The 19,674-nt window shown below is 38.6% G+C and overlaps 1 protein-coding gene across 1 annotated transcript in view; it reads right to left on the minus strand.

Moving 5' to 3' along the window:
* Positions 1 to 19,674, minus strand: part of LOC127657223 (ALK tyrosine kinase receptor) — a 751,733-nt gene that overhangs the window by 67,564 nt on the left and 664,495 nt on the right. Inside the window, exons 8-10 of the mRNA XM_052145921.1 lie at positions 15,955 to 16,055; positions 10,882 to 11,048; positions 8,424 to 8,518 (exon numbers count right to left, since the gene is read on the minus strand). Of these exons, the coding sequence (XP_052001881.1) occupies positions 8,424 to 8,518; positions 10,882 to 11,048; positions 15,955 to 16,055 (363 nt within the window). The remainder of the gene's footprint in view (positions 1 to 8,423; positions 8,519 to 10,881; positions 11,049 to 15,954; positions 16,056 to 19,674) is intronic.

Here is a 19,674-nt window from a genome sequence, read left to right on the forward strand (position 1 = left end):
TGACACAAAAGCATACATGGAACTGGTACCTACATAAACCTGGGATGGAAATAAAAACTCAAATAGATAAAGGTTTCTTCAACACAAATTCCATGAAGCAAGCAGCCCACATAAAACATTGATGAATCTGTTCAACTCAGTTTCTTAGCTGAATTAAGAGCAATTCTCACAGGAACATATAGTATCTGACTCCATCTGCCAGTAATACTTTTAATATTTTTGCCTCAGGCATGATTTTTCCCTTATAATGGCTGGTTGAGTTCAGACCATAAGCCTGGATGTTGCCATAGAGACTAGTTCATTTGCATACTAAATAAAACCAAAAAATCTAAATGTAAACACTTTTTAGATTTACATATGATGAACGTTTTCACAGAGGTAATTACATGATGAATTTCCACTTTCACTTAGCAGGGAAAATCAACTAATCAACACTGCTGCAATGCAGTTTACAGCGTTGCTAAACAACTTTTGCCAAACTGGCTTGAGACATCCCCAAGATTATTTGTGCAATTTTAACTGAGAAAAAATAAAAAGCAGAAAAGGGATATTATGAGGGATATTTCTTAAATTTCAATGGTGAGTGTCATTATTTGTTTTATTTGTTTGCTAGCAAGCTGGTTTGCTAAATAAATGAATCAATGTTCTTTTTCTAATATAGGACGAGAAATGTGATATGATAATTGTGACTATATTAATAATAATTATAATAATAATAATAACCCGCTAGCTATGTAACCATGTATACAATGCAGTTCAAAATAATTAACTGCATTGTATACATGGTTACATTGCTATCGGGTTATTATTATTATTATAATTATTATATTTAACTAAGTCCTTTGTTTCCTTCCTGTTTCAAAATGAATTGCATTGACTAGGCCTGTGCGATATGGCTAGAATAAATTTAATTAATGGTGGAATAACTGAATTCCACATGTTTGTTAGAACTCCAGAATTAATTAAACTTAACTTGTTTGTTTACAAGAAAACTCGAAATGGTGAGTTAACTTTGAAGTACAATCAGTTTAGGACTTAATCCTACATAAGGTGTGACCTCCTTTTGATGAAATTTTGCAAATTACAACATCATCAGCTGACATTTGACTCCATTGAAAGACTCCTGTGACAATCCACACTACAGCTCAAGAGGTGGCGGTAATGCACCAAAAGCTGGACTGCCAACCGCCAATAAACATCACAAGAAATAGAATTACTTTCTTGTCTGTGACAGTGCTATTTAACTACATAGTACATAAATAAACAGCAATTAGGTTGATGTCAAAGTTGTTGTGTTCAGTCGATAGCTGTATTGCACTGTCAATGATGTCTTGTTTGGTACACAACAATATAATTTTATCTGGTTAGCTAGTTGCTAGCTAGTGGCGACTAAGCCTCATTATTGCCTGCTAATACTTAGCAGGTAGTAATGATTTCAATATTTCAACTGGCTGATTTCAAGACTGTGATTAATTTATCTAGTTGTGTGTATAACTTTGCCAAACTGCTTGTGTTTTTAGTGACACACACTTGATCCGATGTCTAGATGTAGAACACAAGCTAAATATCTGAAATTTTCCAAAAGTTTATCATCGATATCGAAAATGTATTTTTTTAGATAAATATCGATAAAGTTTTATCGCCCAGCCCTAACATTGGCACATTACAGAAAACTGTGCTCGTCAAGCCATTTCATAGGATCTTATTGGATTTTTTTATTATGCTGTTGGAGCTAAAGCAAAACCTTCAATAACATTTCCTATGGTCTTCCTTTTTACCCCTGTGTCATTTACCCTGCTTCCACATTTAAAACCCTGAAATGCGTATTCCATTGGGCCAATACATTATCAATATATACCTAAATCTTTGGCTACTCACTGTAAGTTGCTCTTTATATTTCCCTTTGCATACAGCCCAGAATTCCAATATATCTTTCCAAATTGCATCTTTGGCAGACAAAATTCATTTGAGATGCATTAGAGCATTCCACTTGTGTTTCTGGGAAGCTACGCATTTCACGTCGCTCATTAGGGAAACACCAAACCATCATTGAGCAGCTGGCATTGTCATAAATGCAGCACTGGGCGATTTTACGAGGTCTGGCCACCACAGGTAGAATGAAAGACTCTGGGCAAAAAATATTGAAAGAATCTAGTCTGACAGCTTTATATTTTATTTTACTGTGCCATCACAGGCTGTTGCTCTGGGTAAAGTATGCAGATTTCATATTGATATGACTCCCTGTTCTGACGAGGAAACTAATAAAAACAGGATAAAGGAGTCTGCTGCCATGATAAAGCTGAGAAATAGAGGTAAACGCCTACATAGTGAATCCAATGCCATCTGCTTTATTTGGAGGACAGTGAAAGGTAGTGACGGCCTTTACATAAAACACACTTAAACAAAGACAATCTAAGAACCCAAGCAGTTCTAAAATACCTGGAGAGAGTGATCCATTAACAACCCCTGATATTTTTTATTAAGATAAAAGCTGGCAGGAACCACATTTTGTGTTAGATCATCTTTTCACAAATTTGAAACATAACTTCTTTAGACTTGTGGCTTTGAGAACCATTACTAAAAACTTCAGCTTCTCTAACTTTAGTTGAAAAACAACATATATTAATTCTGAAACTTGGGAAATAAAGCCCAAAGTGTCTTATTTCAAAAGATACTACAACTGTGTCCATACTCCAAAGGTTCCAGTAAATACAACCATACATATAAATACAGCTCATGGGGGGTGTATCAACAGGTTAAATATCAAACATGATATCTTCATTCTAGAGGGCATTGTATTGAAAAAAAAAATTTATACTCCTGTGCATACATGAAGAATCACCAAATTTAGTAATTTAACAGATGCTTTAATCTAAAATGACTTACAATATATACTTTATAGTCAATTGTCCTAGAAGAGAAAGACTATAAAGTTTAAATATGTAAATATGCTAGCTCATTTCGGTCATGCAAGTATAGTTCCTTGCTGGTGAAACACTGAAACATCCAAAAAGGTTGGTCAAGGTCGCATTCAAGTGACAGTTTCAAATCAGCAATAAAGTCTGACAATAATGATATCATAAATTGTGCTTCTACAGCTCAAATAATGTGTTAGGCTGGTCCTACTAATGTATGTGCTTTTACAGGGATGTCTCTATCAAAACTTTATGGCAGGACTTTCATTCCTACACCTACCAAATTAAGCCACATTCTCCCATTCATATAAATAATCTTTATCATCCTTATAATTTATCTGGTATCGTGTTGTTGGCGTAGCAACATGCAGGCAGCAAACAATTAAAATCAATTATCATGTTGAGTTCTGTGCGCACTTCTTGTGAGGCACACTATTTGTGTGATGTAGAGTTGCTGTATATGTAGAGCATTCCAAATCAATTACTTATGAGGTTCCATTTCAACATGTTGCTTGCAGTATGTAGGCTGTTGAGAGCAAGGCAGCTTACTAGGCTTTTGAACTGAGCTTTTTTTCTTTCCTCTCTCTCCCCATATATTCGGCCTTGTACCAGTAGTGTGCAGCACATATTCTGTATGCCCACCTATAGTTCTAAGGATTTTGCACATGCTCATCTAAAATCTGTGAAGATATGTATGGCCGTCAGAACAAACAAGTGCTTCTCTAAACGGTCATGAAGCAGTTGGAGGCAGGAAAGCTGAACTCAAGGCATGGGCAAGATAGACATGTGTTTCAGCTGAGATAGGATATATATACACTAACCAATCATACTTTCCATTTTAGTTAGGAGCAGCACATTTTTAGCATTTACAGTGAAATGCTGATGAACCAGTAGTGCTAGAGTCATTATAATTTGCACTGTAAATGTACTTATCTGCTAAACGTGAACATCTTTATGCATTTAAATACAACAAATGCTATTAAACTTTGGGAAAAGACTGACTGCACCCGCACTAGTTAAATTCATAGTATGTACTTTGCACCACAAATAAATTCACAGTATACCCATCTCTTCAGTCACAACTACACCACTGTCTTGTACCATATATTAATCAATTGATTTTTAGACAAATCATTAATGTCAATGATACACACTGCTTTCCTTACAACACTGGATGCTTCGTCCACAGACTTTAGTGCTTATTGACTTGTAATGATGCAGAGTTATATTTCATTTAGGCAGGGAATGAGGGCATAATATATAATTCTATTCATTAAAAAGTGCCACCTGAAAAGGAGATGGGAGAGAGGTTGGAATAGATGGTGCCGCAGTGCTGCTGTGTCGAATCAATGCGTGGCAGAAAATGGTGTTATATACAGACTGCTGGACACATATTTCATGGAGCAAGTCAGCCATTCAACATCAGTGACACTCTCTTGTCAACGGAGAGGGATTAGGAGGCTGTTGTGAGGCTCTCAGATCTCATGAAGATGCATATCTCATCACATCTAATGATGCTTTAAAGTCATAACACTGTTAGGATCAATGTGCCCGCCATCAATTCGATTTCCATACATCTATCCGTTTACTTTTATTGCTACATAGCCCAACATCCTTTAATAAAATCCATTAGCTTTACACAATTAGCACAATAAAACAACTTAAGATGTAACAGTCTGCATAAGAAACATCAAATGTATGTTCTGTATGTTTAGGTTAGGCTTATTACTTTGCGCTTTAATACTATTCTTTCTTATTGTAAGCCAGGGAAAATTACTGAAAGATAAATGCAGTACATTTAAAACTTAGCATAGTCTTCCCTGCTGAAAAGACCAGCTGAGACCAGCATGTACTGATGGTGTTCACCAACAAAAAACTTTAAATAAAATACAATGATGTCCATTTTGCTTGTAATCGATATCTAAGATATCCTAAGTCAGTATCTAAGTATTTATACTTAAATATTGTTATGTAAATTGTTCCCCTTCTGTCACTCACTCAAAGTTGTGTCATTGTAGTGACACTAGGGGTCGCTCTTGGGAGCCCCAAACACCTTTGATCTTTGAGAAAAGGCCAATGTGAATTGGCGAGTGGAATTTGCATGCCACTACCCCGGAAATACGGGTATAAAATGAGCTGGCTCGCATCCACTCGTTCCGATTTTTTGTCCCTGGGCTTTTCGACAGCTAAAGGAGTATATATTCTTGCAAATAAAGAGTATATTTCCTCCAATAGAGTGCGCACTGATGGATAGTATCTTTTTAAAGATGTCTTTCTGTCTGTGTGTAATTCCTGGTTGTGGTCGATTTTTCTCCGCCTCTGATGGTCACCAGTGCTGCATCACGTGTCTGGGCCATAGTCGCGTTGAAGCAGCGTTCACAGATGATTCGTGTTCTCACTGCGAGAACATAACCATGACAAAGCAGTCATGGCTTTCCTTCATTCGGGGTAAAGCCACTCCTGCCACTCCCTGCCCTGCACCTTCTACCAATGGGTACGAGGCCGGGTCAGTTTAGCGCTGGGGCCGATCTGGGGACCCCAATGGGAGTGGTTTCACCCATGTAATACCTCGCGGGCCTCCCATCTACAGCACGCTTGTTTGACCACGGTCGAGTTCTGGGATGAGACCTCCTCTGTTGGGGATGGGGCACCATCTAGCAACTGCGCCCAGACCTCTGGAATCTCCATGTCTGGCCCCTGGTCGGGATGAGGAAGATCTAAGTGCCCTACCACCGGCGGTGGTAGACACGGTCACTCAGGCCTGGGCTCCCTCTACGAGGCAGCCATATGCCTTGAAGTGGCGTTTTTTCGCAAATTGGTGTTCTTCTGGAGGCGAAGACACCCATAGATGCGCAGTCGGGTCAGTGTTTCCTTCCTGCAGAAGAGGCTGGAGGGGTGGCTGTCCTCCTCCTCCTTAAAGGTGCACATAGCCGCTTTAGCAGTGGATGGTAAGTATTTTTGGAAGCACAACCTGTTCATCAGGTTCCTGAGAGGTGTCAGAAGGCGGGATCCTCCTAGGATATGCCTTTTTCCCTCGTATGATCTCTCCATCGCCCTCCTGGGCCTACGGAGAGCACCATTTGAGCCCTTAAAGTGGATTGAGCCAGTTTCATTCTGTGCGTTTTCAGGTACGAACAGGTAAGTTTACGGGACAGCTGGTTGGATATGCCGCTTGCATACAGCACCTTTCCTCTCTGTGAGGTGAAGACGTGCACTTTATTCTCCCATGTGAGTTCATGAGACCATGGACCCTTGATGTCCTTCCTCCCTAGCCCTATGGCTGGTGAATTCAGCGGAGGAATTCGTAGCCGGAACCAGTACATGTGCTAGCATGCCCTGTACTGGGGTAGGTGCTACACAGGCACTGGTTACCTGCGGTAACCCCCTGTGATGTATTTTCCGCGTTACAGTTTCCCTATTGGTAGACCCGCTTCTCCCTTGGGCAGAGCTCTCTCTGGTCACCGTGTTTGTAGAGCTTCACCCCTTCGGGCAGGACCTAACACCACGCCTCTTCCATGTGCGGCTGGTGAGCCCACGTGATGTTTTGCCACATGTTAACCACCCCTTCGGGCAGGATGTGGTCTCTGCAGTGTCTTTTCCTCCTAAAAGAATAGGAAAGGAAAAGAACACCTTCCCTGATGCGAATAAAAAAGCATTAAAAGGCCCCAGCCAAAAATAGAAATACTCTGTGGAGAGAAAAAATAGAGAAACTATATGTTTCTCTATAGTTTATATGTGGGGAACTATATACATTTTTTGTAGCATTGGGGCAAGCTACGTGCAGACCGAGACTTGCTTGCAACTGCATCGGCAGTCCATGTAACACAGTTCAGCTAGTTGTGGCATATCGTATAGGGGCCTCTAGTGTCACTACATCGACACAACGTTGAGTGAGTGACAGAAGGGGAACATCTTGGTTACTGTTGTAACCTCCATTCCCTGATGGCGGGAACGAGACATTGTGTCCCTCTTGCCAGAAAGCTGTACTACCAGATGAAATGCCCGGGACCCTGTCTTGGCTCATCAGAACAAAACCTGAATGAGTTGTTGTGAGCCTGCTCCTTTTGTACCTGTATGTTTGGGGGAGTGGCATGCAAATTCCACTTGCCAATTCCCATTGTCCTTTTCTCAAAGATTAGAGGTTTTTGGAGATCCCAAGAGCAACCTAGTGTCAATACATGGACACAATGTATCATTACCTACAACAGTAACCAAGATGTTATGGATGTATTGTTTTAAAAACCCAATCATGTTGAAGGACCATCAGACCTACATACATTGGGTGAGTTAGAAAGCCTGGTAGGGACACCAGCACAAAAACACATCATAGCATCCAGCATCCAAATTTTTTTTTAAACTTTTCCTTCAGATTATTGTAAAGTCATATCCACTCCTTTTGGGCATTAAAGTACTTCTTCATATATTGTTACCAGGGTTTGGGAGGGCCACCCATTCCTGCTTTTTTTCACAAGCTATGCCATATCCTGTGGTGATCTCATTCAAATCTATCTAAACGGCCCCCTCAGACTACTCACAATTTCGTGCACAATCAAAAAGTGAATCTTGAGAGGCTATCTTTCTTGTCAATGTCCTCTTAGTACTGGCTTAAAGGTCTTGTCATTGTCGTATGATCATTAACTTGGCATCTCAGTTATCATGATGTGACTGAGTCATTGTTTTGGCCTTTATATGAAACCAGAAGCCTATGCTATATATCTCTATGGCTTCTTAGATCACACATGGAATTTTACTTCAGTTGAAAATTCTCAACTGTCCTACTCATGTAAATTAAGAGTCCTTTATAGTTATTTTTTTTCTGTCACTAACAAAGAAATACCAAAAAGTATCATGGTAAAACCATGGACATGTACCATGATATTCCTTGAGGTATCGTAGAGTACCATACTGTACAAATACCATGGTACATCAATATGGTAATCATTCAGTGCCATGGTATATTGGATATTCTACATTTTTAAGAATGGCTTAAGTGTTCAAATATATGTATTTGGGCCACTGTATCAAAGTACTAGTACAATATATCCCAACTATCTCTCTGATACCATAACCGTACCATGGTATCACCACAGTATTTGTTTTGTAAGGAGTATGGTTGAAAATCTGTTTGTGATCAAAATCAAATAATTTGCATCTGGTTTTGCAAATCTCTACAAATAGTCTGGTGAAAACGGAACCAAGTTTAAAGAGGTAACTACTTGCACAGAATAAAAATTCTGCCAATTTACCTGCTCTGATTGAGAATCAGAGTATATATATATATATATATATATATATGTAAAGACTAATAATTGTATGTAGTTTTACAGCATTCTATGAAAGTCAGTTCTCTGAAAACTGCACTGCATTTGAGCCTGAATGGAGAGGATGTTACTAGCTGCTAAAAAACAATTTTGGATGATTAATGGCTAGATTAATGATCTCTGTTTTTAAATGGCTACTTGTCTCATCTCAGGAAAACTTGACAGGTAATAAAAGTGCAATACTCACTTTCTAGGAAACACTCCATACTGAGGGTGAAGTTGTCCACTGCAAAAGCGATTCCTGCACTAGAGGATATATCTGCATTGAACTGCAGGTAAAATCTAGAGAAACAGATATAAAGAGATATGTTAAACCAAGACTCATGAATAGAAAAGAAAAACATGGTGATAACCCAGCAGGAATAAAGCTATAAACTAGTTACTATGGGGAAAAAAATCCTTTGGGCGAAATGAAAAAAAAAAACTGAAATTTAAATTCCAAACCTGTATAACTTTCTCTCTTCCATGGACAATGAGATGTTTAGCAGAATGTCCAGCTGTTTTTTTTTTTTCTTTTTTTTTTCTCACCATACAAATGAAGTGAATGGGTACTAGGGCTGTCAAGTTCCATAAACAACACAAATTAATATACAATTAGCCCATATGACTTATATATTATATTCTAGCTCTTCTGAAGTCATAGCTGTGTTTGGGGAAAAGACTGAAATTAGTTGCTAATTGCTGAAAATCTTCCCCTTTGCAGCAGCACTCAAATCTCATTTGCACTTGTGCATGTTCAAACCTGATAACTCAAGATACTGTTAGTCACACCAGGTTTAACATCAGTGATGTCAAACGCCAGTGGTCCTTGCATGTCTTGTGACTGATCGCAATGTGCCATGTTTGAATGTATGCAAGTGCGAATGAAATTTTAAAACTATAACAGAGGGGAACATTTTCAATGTCTTCATTTTCAGTCTTTTCTTCAAACTATTTTATGTCCTTAGAAGACATTTATATAATTAAAAGAGTATATGCCAGAGTACTATGGACTACTTTTATTATATAATTTTATGGAAAAGAATTGCCTGGACATTCTTTTGGACAGAATTTACATTTTTGGGTGAAATATTCATTGAAATCCCTCAAAATACTTCACCAGGAGATGTAAAGGCAATACGGCTGGATTACATGTGGTCAAATTGTGTATTTATGTATTTATTTATGCATGTATGTAGGCATGTATGCTTTGTATACATTTGTATAAATGCATAAGCCTAAAGACATGGCTTTCCCCAAATCTGGGTTCCTTCCAAGCTTTCTACATGTCTGTGAATCAGAAAAAACTCACTATGTCTGTCAACCATTGGAATTGGAACTCAGACCTCTGACAAAAGACAGCAAGATTTCAGCAAAACAGTCAGCAGGTGTCTTCCTCTGTCAAATTTGATTTGCATTTGAAGTTGGCTAGTGAGATGCCAAAATTGTCTTTGACTTTATGACTAGAGTACAACCAATCATACTCTTGCCAGCTCATTTTGAATAAGTGCTTGGGAAGATCACCACCATCTTGTCCTGCTCTACAAATTCATATTTCCCCTGACAGCGGGGGTCAGCATGGGCTGTCCAGGTCATAGGGCATGAAGCTTGTTCAGCTAGACCACGGGGTCTAAGGGTTGAATAAAAAAATATAAAAAAATGGGACTCAAAGAAGAAAGGATAAGGAGGCCATGAAAGAAATTGTAATCGCCATCTGTAGACCGGGATTGGTGGAGTTCTGGATTACAAGAGCGAAGTCTGGGGTGTTGAGAACTGTGTGGGTTTTGGGAGGAGTAGCCTTCTATTTTCCTCTGCCCTCCTTACTCTTGCAAGTCAAGAGCACTTGCTAATTGGATTGAAAGTTTAGATAAATGGTGGGCCACCTTATCGATTTTTTTCCTCCATCCCTCGTTTTCTTCTGGAGAGAGTATTATGATGACCAATGTGTGGTGTGCTGATGGGCCCAAAGGCAGGGACACAGAACCAGAGCAAGTCATTAGGAGTTCTGTGTAAATGTGTGGGTTTGTGCAAAACTGAAGGCAAATGACTACACTTTGCACAGTGCTGAGTGAAAACGTCACACATGTATATGAAAATGAAATTTGCATTATTGATTATAGCAAATGCTTACCATTGTTTGTGCTGTAGTTTAGTGGTAAATCCCAAGTGCACATTCATACCACGGATAATGTTCAGAACTTAATTTTTTTATTTTCTGAGGAAAATGATAGTGGTGCTTGTCTGAGCAAAACTTGCTGCCACAATGCTAAAGGCCTATTTAGGCAAGCTTGAATTTTCAATGTGAAAGTTCGTTGCAAATGGGCCTTTAAATTGGAACAATGGATTCCTATGGTACTATTCACACCAGGTCTGACAAATCGTCTTCCGACAAACTGTAAAAATGAACGGAGGGGAGTTTGATTTTAAATTTCTTTGGACTGCAAAGAAAAATGATCGACCAAAGAGATAAGTGATTTTAGTCATGTGTCCCGAGCCAATGCAGCTACAAAATCCAGCGTGTTGGTGGGTAGCCCAAACGCAACAAAATGTTCTTAGCAAACTGACATTAAACACTTAAAAATGAACAAATAGGAATGTGCATGTGGAGCTGCTCTTATCTTTAATATATGAGCACTTAAAAATGTAAAGGTTGTGAGTAGACTTACAGATCCACCAATCCAAAGAGAGGTAGGGCGATGAATTTCCACCCTTTCCCCATATTAGCCTCGCTTGTTGAGTTCCAAAGACTCCGTTGGCCCTCAGGACCTGTGCTGTTTTCGATAATCCAGAGTGTGAGCACTCCATCTGAAGATCCACACACCCAGAACTTGACCTATAAAAGGGATCACATGTCATACTTGAGCACAGATTCATTGCCAAATGTGGAGTCAACCATTACTTTCCAGTCTCAAGGATAATAGACAGTGATGGTGTTGATTACGCATGATCTATTCTTTTCCTCAGACGGATATCTCGCACACCATTCAGTGATTATATGATGTATACTCCACACAAAAAATGGCAAACTCTAGGTCGGCAGTTCCTATCTGACTGCGAGTAAAGGCTTGACTGCAATACCAGACTGTCAAAATCTGAACAATTTTCAAAATACTAGGTTTCACACACCGACTTTGTAAATTTCTACAGAAAAAAACTGACTCTCACCCAGCAAAGGAATGAAGATCACACACACCTTCACAAACTTGCATGGAAATACACACCCTCCTGTTCTTGGACATGCATGAGAGATGTAAACAAACATTCATGGGAGCGATGCTGTAATTGTTGCTGCAACTCTGTGTTCCGCAAAATATGCAGGTTGAGTGCTTTTAACCCTGCTATGGTATTTGGTCATTTTTGACAGAAATAATTTTCTTTATTATCTGAGCAGTACAAAACTTGGTGACTTTTTCTCCATTTGTCATCTGAACATAAAAATTGGGCTTGATTCGTTAAGTCTAATTGGTTGTAAAAAAAAAGAAATCAACAATTTTGGTATTTGTGGTCAAAATTGACTGACCATTGAAAATTAATGAAAAAAATTATTTATCTCTAAAATTCAATAAATAAATCAGCCACAATGCAGAAAAAACAAGAAATTGCAGGGTGAGACTCTAAAACATCCTCAGTGCAAAAAACACAAACACACACGCATTTGCTTGCTTATAGCAATCCATCGTATCCGATGATGATGTTCCTCCTCATTAAATGTGTGTTCTTTGATGGCTGTAGTGTCCAATCCTAGATCCACAAAATGTATTGCATGTTGGGCATGCAAAGTCTGGGTTAGTGGGGACCATGCATGGACAGGCATGGCTGTGTGTCTCTTTTGTCTTTTTTGATGTTTCTACATATTCCTCTCCAAATCCAGCTGCACAATTCCTGTACGGTAGAACTACCACCAGACAGAATGGTTAGCAGCAGCTTCTTCCAGTCATTAGGGGTCGATTTTACATTTTCTTAGTGATGTTTTTAGCTGGTCATTGTACTGCTTCTTCTGACCCCATGTGGCCTGACGACCATGATGAAGTTGTCCATACAGGACTTGCCGTGGCATGTACTCTTGAGGCATCCTAATATCATGCCCAAGTTGGTGTTCAGTGACAGTGGCCTGCAACAGCTAGCAGCGATATGCCATGACTGTTGCCACAGGTGCTTTTGTCACCCTTGTATTTGTAGAGAGTGACAATATTGGCATTCCTCCATTGTTGGGAGATACTCTCCAGGTCCCAGACATGCAGGGTGTATTGGTGGATCAGCTCTTTCAGGATGAAAGGATCAGTTGGTGAGTGTTGGCTGAGGAGGGCTTCAAAATGTCCAGCCCACCTTGCAAGATCTGTTTCTGAGCTTTCAAGTTTGAGAGACAATCTGCTGCTTTTAGGGGTCTGATGGAGCAGTTCCTAGGGACATATATGGTTTTTATGGAGTTGTAGAAATTGTGTGTGTCTTTTCTGTCAGCATATGATTGAATTTCTTGAGCTTTGTTCATTCACCATGCATTTCGTACAGACTACATAAGGTTGTTTGTACCTCATTTTGTGCTGTTTGCAAGTGTTGCCCGGAGGATGGCAGATGCAGGGCAGTTGAGAGTAGCCCTGTGTGCTCTGCGCATGGTTTCAGCAGGGACATAATGGTCTCGGAGTTCTTGTCGAACCAGTCCTGATGTTTTCTGGCATAATAGCCTATAGATTCGACTGCAGCTTTATGAAGCACTGTGGTTATGGAGGTCCATTTCTGATCCATGGTGTTACCAGAGCACAGAATGGCCTCAACATCTGGTGCCCTCATACCTACCGAACGACGGTACATGTTCCTTGCTGGGGCTGACTTTAACTTAGCACAGTCCAGCTGCTTTTTAGTAGATTTCCTGAGATTCTGTGGGGGGTGCTATTTGATGTGGAGCTTTTGAAAAATAACTGATTAATTTCTGTTTCTTGACATTATTATGCATTCACTTTGAGTTATTACATTAATCATTATAAAATGTGCTTATTTGTATACACAAATTGATGGTGAAATTGAGACCTTTACAAGTAAATAATCAAAATACCATAAAATCATTCATTTTAAAAATGGTATCATTATCCTCTTCATATAAAAAATACAAAAAAAGCTTTACACATCTAAACCTTCTAGTAAAAAATGACAGCAGATACCAAAGATAGGTGCCATTTTTGAATACCATGGGAGGGTTAAGTGCAGTCTTGGGTGGGAAGATGCAGCCAGTATGGCCTTTAAAGACAGCAACATGAGTTGGAGTGGCATTAAAAGTTAAGCTCTACTTTGAACAGTTGCATATCCATTTCATGAGCTCTGCCACCCCAAGTGCTCGATTTCTATTGGCTGCTCACAGTACTAGTATAAATTTATCTTGGAGAATAATACAATATGAGATGTGCCCTGTAGTCTTGGATAGTCGCCTCAATAATATAAAACATGTTTGATATCCTCCGACAAGATGGAATAGTAGTCTGAGGGTAAGAAATCAGAGTCAGTACCCATCATACAAAATGTCATTTTCTGTAAAGATTTGACATTATGACTGGTCCAAAATCGGCAGTCTAGAGCCGATTAGCGTCAGTGGGTACCAACTCAGACTGACAAGTTATTTACAAGTTGTTTTTACATGTGTACCAGGCTGCTACATGAAAGATTCTCAGAAAACCGTTTACAGATTGCAGATATTATAGTTTTTATTATAATGGATATCAGACTTACCCACCCCTAAAGATCACATAAAAAACAACCTGAGCTGTTGTTGTAAATTAGATAGTCTCTTCCTGTACTGTATATACAGAATGGGCAGTTCTAAACTATATTAAGTGGCAAAATCGACCAGACTTTATGCTGAGAGTCAAAAGTCTTGCTCTGCAAGACTATGCTTGATCTAATGTATACCATGATGTGTATGTCACATCTGCTCTGAGATTCATCCATAATGAGGGGCCTGTGTGTGGGGCAACATACAATAGAGTGTGAAGAAACCAGCTGTTGAAAAGAGAGAGAGTTTTCTCCTATTACAGAACTCTTGCTGAGAACTGGGAGACAGGAGATCATGGTCATAATCTACAGTTCTGCCTCGCATCTGGTTCCAGTCCAAAATCCTGTCATGGCCCGATGTGCCTCGGCACCGCTCTGGGCACAGCTCATACAAGAATAAGCCCTCACCTCACATCTATCAAAAGCTGTCAGTCAAACTTCTCATAGAGCCCAAACCAACGCTCCTCCTCCACTTGTGCTTCTATTTATCTAGACTCCATAATCTCCTTGACATTTTCTCTCTCTTTCTTACTTTCATTTTTTTTATCCCACTGTTTCCCTTTCTGCTCTATCTCTGTCACTCTTTGCTTCTCCATTCCCTCTGCAACTCTCTGTTTGAGTGTTTTTCTTCAGGAAGTCTTTTGCAGTTGTGTAATTCACCTTTCCCAGCAAGCTTTTGTGTGAGGCACAGACTGATGGGGTCAATGTCTGTGAGTTCAGAATTTAGAATGGAGGCAGTCTTTCAAAAGCCGTTCAACTAGGCGAGAGCCAGACATTTTTCCATTCTTCAAAATGGACATTAACATTTCAGATTTGGTTGCCAAATTTCCTTGTAGTTACATTCAAATCTCATTGAAATGATGGTGCAACAATAACCCCCTGACATCAGGCTAAATTCTGTTGGTAGCTATTAAAATAGCAAGTCATTAAAACTAGTTCACATCCTAAAAATGTCACATAGCCGTAAAAATTTAAAAAGTATCAGCTAAAACCAGATATATGTGAAACCTTTCACAAGAGAACCTCATGCAAATAATAAAGAAATACGAATGAAAAAAGAAAGCTGTTACAGGCACCCTTAAAATTTTAACATAAAATCCTCCCCAGATTAATCAGACACGGTCTAAATTCAGAATGGAATACTAGTGAACAGATAACTGCAGACAGTAGTAATCATTTTTGTAAAATCGGATTGAAACATTATAGGCTACATTATGCAACAATAAACATTTCAAAGGCTACAGCAGTCTACAGTTTTGAAAATGAACTTAACTCCTTTTTTTCTGCAATGGCCTATGTGCAGTAGTATGTATATTGTGCACACAATGCACATTTTCTGTATGCATAAAATACCTGATTATATTGCATGCTTAATTCAGCTAGTAGCGTCATGTTATCATTACTCAGACATAAAAGCGTTTATTTAGCATTTTTTTATCCAATTTTGTGTAAGAATGTCTTAAATCCTAGTGTCCAATCAAATAATGATCTAATGTTACTATAGGTTTATTTATTAACACTGGGAAAGAAAGGGCACAGAATATAGAATTATCTGTTGTGAACTGCACTTTGGCAAATGAAGTAGGTCAACAAGTATTCCATGCATAGCCTAAAAAATAAATAGCATATTACAGACAATAAATGTACTGCATGTTGCAGGAATAGTATAAGTAGTATGTTAGTAGCCAAATATTTAGGACAGACTTGCTTTCATCTTGTCTTAATTCCCATCATCTTCTGGTGTGCTATCTTAACTGTTCCATAGCCAATATCTGTATTCAGAGCAAAGCTATAGGTGTAGCTTTGCATTGATTTCTGTGTGCTTTGGCTAGAATACATTTGCTAGCGATCCAAAATAAGCGTTGATGGAAACTGTTCAAAACTTAATTTACTCAGAGATTCAGCAACAACCCATTTCACAGACACGGTGCATTAGCCATAGTTGCTTGCAGAATGCCAAAATGGTGTCATCTTCTTACCATGCAAGGGGCGTTGCGCAGTGGGTAGAAGAAATGCGGGCTGCGCACTTGGGCTGATCCTCGCTGACCTTTGGGCTGACTGTCAATGGCCAACAATGCCCCTGACAGACAGAATAATGACAGACATGAAACAAACTTACACAAAGTAATATTCCCCCAAAGAAAAGAAAAATATTGATGAAAGCTAGATTGCCAACAGAAAAAAAAAAATCTATTTCTAACAGAGCATATTCAATAAGCATGTCTGCTTCAATTATTTCACTTCCTTTTTAATGTATTAAGGTTATCCCTCAACCTTGCTTTTGCAAGAGTCAGATTAAATATGTACATAAATAAAAAGGTACTCCAAGACTTTGTTCACACAGAAAGTGTTTTGAGTTGATAACCATTTTCCTTAAAAGGCGTGACTCTAAAATTGTTCAGTTCATATAACAGCTTTCAGGGGTGAATATTATGATACAATAGCTTTGTGTGAGGAACAAACAGACCTTTACTCATCCTCATCTGTGTATATTTGTTGAATTGAAGATAAAAATGCACATTTGAATGTGAAAAAATAAATAAAAAGTGCAGTGCAAATTAATAAACAACCCCAATTCCGAAAGAGTTGGGCAGTATGAAAAATGCTAAGAAAAGATAAAAGGAGTTATTTGTAAATTATGATCACTCTTTGCTATATTGAAAGCACTACATCTAAACATTATATGAAGTTTTACCTGTGAATGTACAGTAGTTTCAAATTATATGATTGGAACACACTCCAAAAAGTTAGGACAGTCAAGTGTTTACCACTGTGAAACATCACCACATCTTCTAATACTTATTAAGCATTTAGGTACTGAAGACACAAGTTTGTTATGTTCAAAAAGTGGAATTTCTCCACATTCATCCATTATGCAGGTCTTCGGCTGCACAATTGTATGTGGTCTTCATTGCCTTGTTGTGCACTTCTTTATGTACCATGCATTCTCAATAGGTGAGGTTCAGGACTGCAGGCAGGCCAATCTAGCACCTGCACTCTCTGTTTATTCAGCCTGAAAATGCCATGACATCCCTGGAAAAGATGGTGCTGGATGGCATGCTGCTACAAAATTTGTACATATCTCTCTGCATTAATGGTGCTCTCACAGATGTGTGAGTTACCCTTGTCATGGGCACTGACACACCCCTGGCCCAAACACACTGGCTTTTGGACCTGATTCTGATAACAGCTTGGATGGTCCTTTTCTTCTTTGGCCAAGAGAACATGACGGCTGTGTTTTTCAAAAATTATTTGAAATGTGGACTCATCGGACCAAAAAACTCAGTTCAACTGTCCTATTTTCCATCTATGATGGGACCGAGCCAGGAGAAGTCGGCAGCACTTCTGGACAGTGTTGATGTAGGGCTTCTGATTTGCATAGTAAAGTCTTAACTTGCATTTGTGGATCCGGAAGTGAATGGTGTTGACTAACAAAGGTTTGATAAAGTTATCCCAAAATGATGTTTTTTAAGACTGTAATGTCTGAGAGATCAGAGATCATGTGCATTCAGAAGTGGTATTCATCGTGTCCTTTATGCAGGGATTTGACAAGATTCCATGAACCTTTTAAATATTTGGGCACTGTAAAGGGTGAAATGCCCAAATTCCTTCCTATTTTTCTTTGGAGACCATTGTTCTCAAAGTGCTGGATTGTTTGCTGAAGCAAAAAGAAAGACTGCTCTTGAAGGACTAGGCTGTTTTTCGAGGCTCCTTATTTACTATGACACGATTGCCTCACCTGTTTAACATCTCCTGTTTCACATTGCCTTCTTATATTAACTTGTCAAATTGTTATTAGTCTTAAATTGCCTCTTTTTGGAGCGTGTTGCAATCATCTGATTAGAAATGACTGTACATAAAAACACAATGAAATTCACAAGGTAAAACATCATATAATGTGTAGCTGTATTGTTTTAAATTTAGCAAAGGGTAAATATAATTTACAAATCACTCCTTTTTGCTTTATTAGCATTTTTCATTCTGTCCCAACTTTTTGGGGATTGGGGTTGTAACAGAACCCAGTGCCTCAAGTTTTAAAGATTGAATTGATATCGTCTCCTTGATTAAATGGTTTTTTTTTTTTTATGTAATAATACAAAAAAAAAATACATGTTTATCTTATTGCGACAATAATTAATAGATAAATATATGAAAACTATGCAGTTTTCAGTCTGAGAAGTTTTGTCTCTTTAATTATTTACCTTTAATCCTTTAATGATCTGCTGATGCAGCCATTAAAGCACTGTTTGTTCACTGTCGGACGTCAAAATCCACTGATGTGATCAATGTACCTGATATGCATAATCCAAAAGATTATTTGAGAAGTGTTGTGGAGAGTATTTGTCAGCAGTTATTCTGCAATTCTGTCTGACACTGCTTTAATAAATAGTTTAATTGTAAAAAGGCTTATCAAACTGCTGGATGCCGTAAACTAGGCTACGTGTCGCGCCCCCACAATAATCTAACAGCCAGGGTATTCATGCGCAGTGCTGGGTAATTTTGCACATTTACCCACCACTGTCGAGAAGAAATGCCGCTAGACACAAAGACATGTGCTTGAGGAAACATACCTGAATATATTTTGAAGAACAGACGAAAGAAATGCCTGCGATTAGCGTGTCTGATTTTCTTATTTTTACCCAAGTTCATTTGTGCTTTGGCGCGCACGACCGTGTCTCGCAGATCACTCGCAAATTGTGATTTCTCACTTTTTTCTGGGAGCAGTTTTTAAGAATAGAGTTGTCTATGAGAATGCTGCATACGCTCTTAGACTATCCCAGAATGCATATGCAAATAACATGCAACGACATTGGGACTACAGATGAATTGTCATGTGTGTGTCATGTACAGCCTCTGAAATGGTTCTTGAACAATTTACCCTTTAGCCTCCAGTTGTATGTTGCAAAATTATCATTATGCCTTACAAAGGTTCCTTTGCACTAACTAGTCGTCTAGCTCAGACAATGCAATAAACGGTCGATTGTTCGTTTTAAATTGGTATTTTGCACATCCCTACCTTTTACCTGCAAATGATATTACAGAGTGAAACAGCTGTCATTTCAGACACAACTGTTTTCCTTTCTGAGAAAAAGTAGTTCATTTTATTTATTTATTTTTATCTTTTAAAGACGTTTTTATATCAAAACATAAAATCACAATACTTACAGATTCGTAATATCGCAATACATATCGAATCGGCTAAGAAATACCGTTGTAATATTGAATCGGGAAGTTTGTGTCAATTCCCAGCCCTACTGATTTGCTAATTAGCAGAGTGCTCCTTGATCTGAATTGAGTGTGTCAAATATAGAAGATATTAAACATTTGTAGGTTGTCTCATCCTGCTCCCTAGCTCCCGTGAAAATGAATTCCGAAATTGGCAAGGGTGTTGATCCACTGAGCATTGGAACATTAATGACTCAATCGCCTGCAACCCAGTTACGAGGCTTTTAAACACAGCTGGTATGGTACCACTGTAATTTGAATCTGCTACAAACATGCACAGCAATGCTAATATGAAAATAACATAAATTAAGAAATAAAAGGAGTGCATTTATAATCTTATAATAGCTCTATTATTTAGAATATGTTTTACCTTATACTCTGGCAAGAAAACATAAGTGAACCTTTTGGAATAATCAGCATTTCTGCATTTTTATTGATAAAATATGGTCTGATCTTCACCTACAGTAAGTCCT

This window comes from Xyrauchen texanus, chromosome 16, assembly GCF_025860055.1.
Source record: "Xyrauchen texanus isolate HMW12.3.18 chromosome 16, RBS_HiC_50CHRs, whole genome shotgun sequence".
Classification (NCBI taxonomy): Eukaryota; Metazoa; Chordata; class Actinopteri; order Cypriniformes; family Catostomidae; genus Xyrauchen; species Xyrauchen texanus.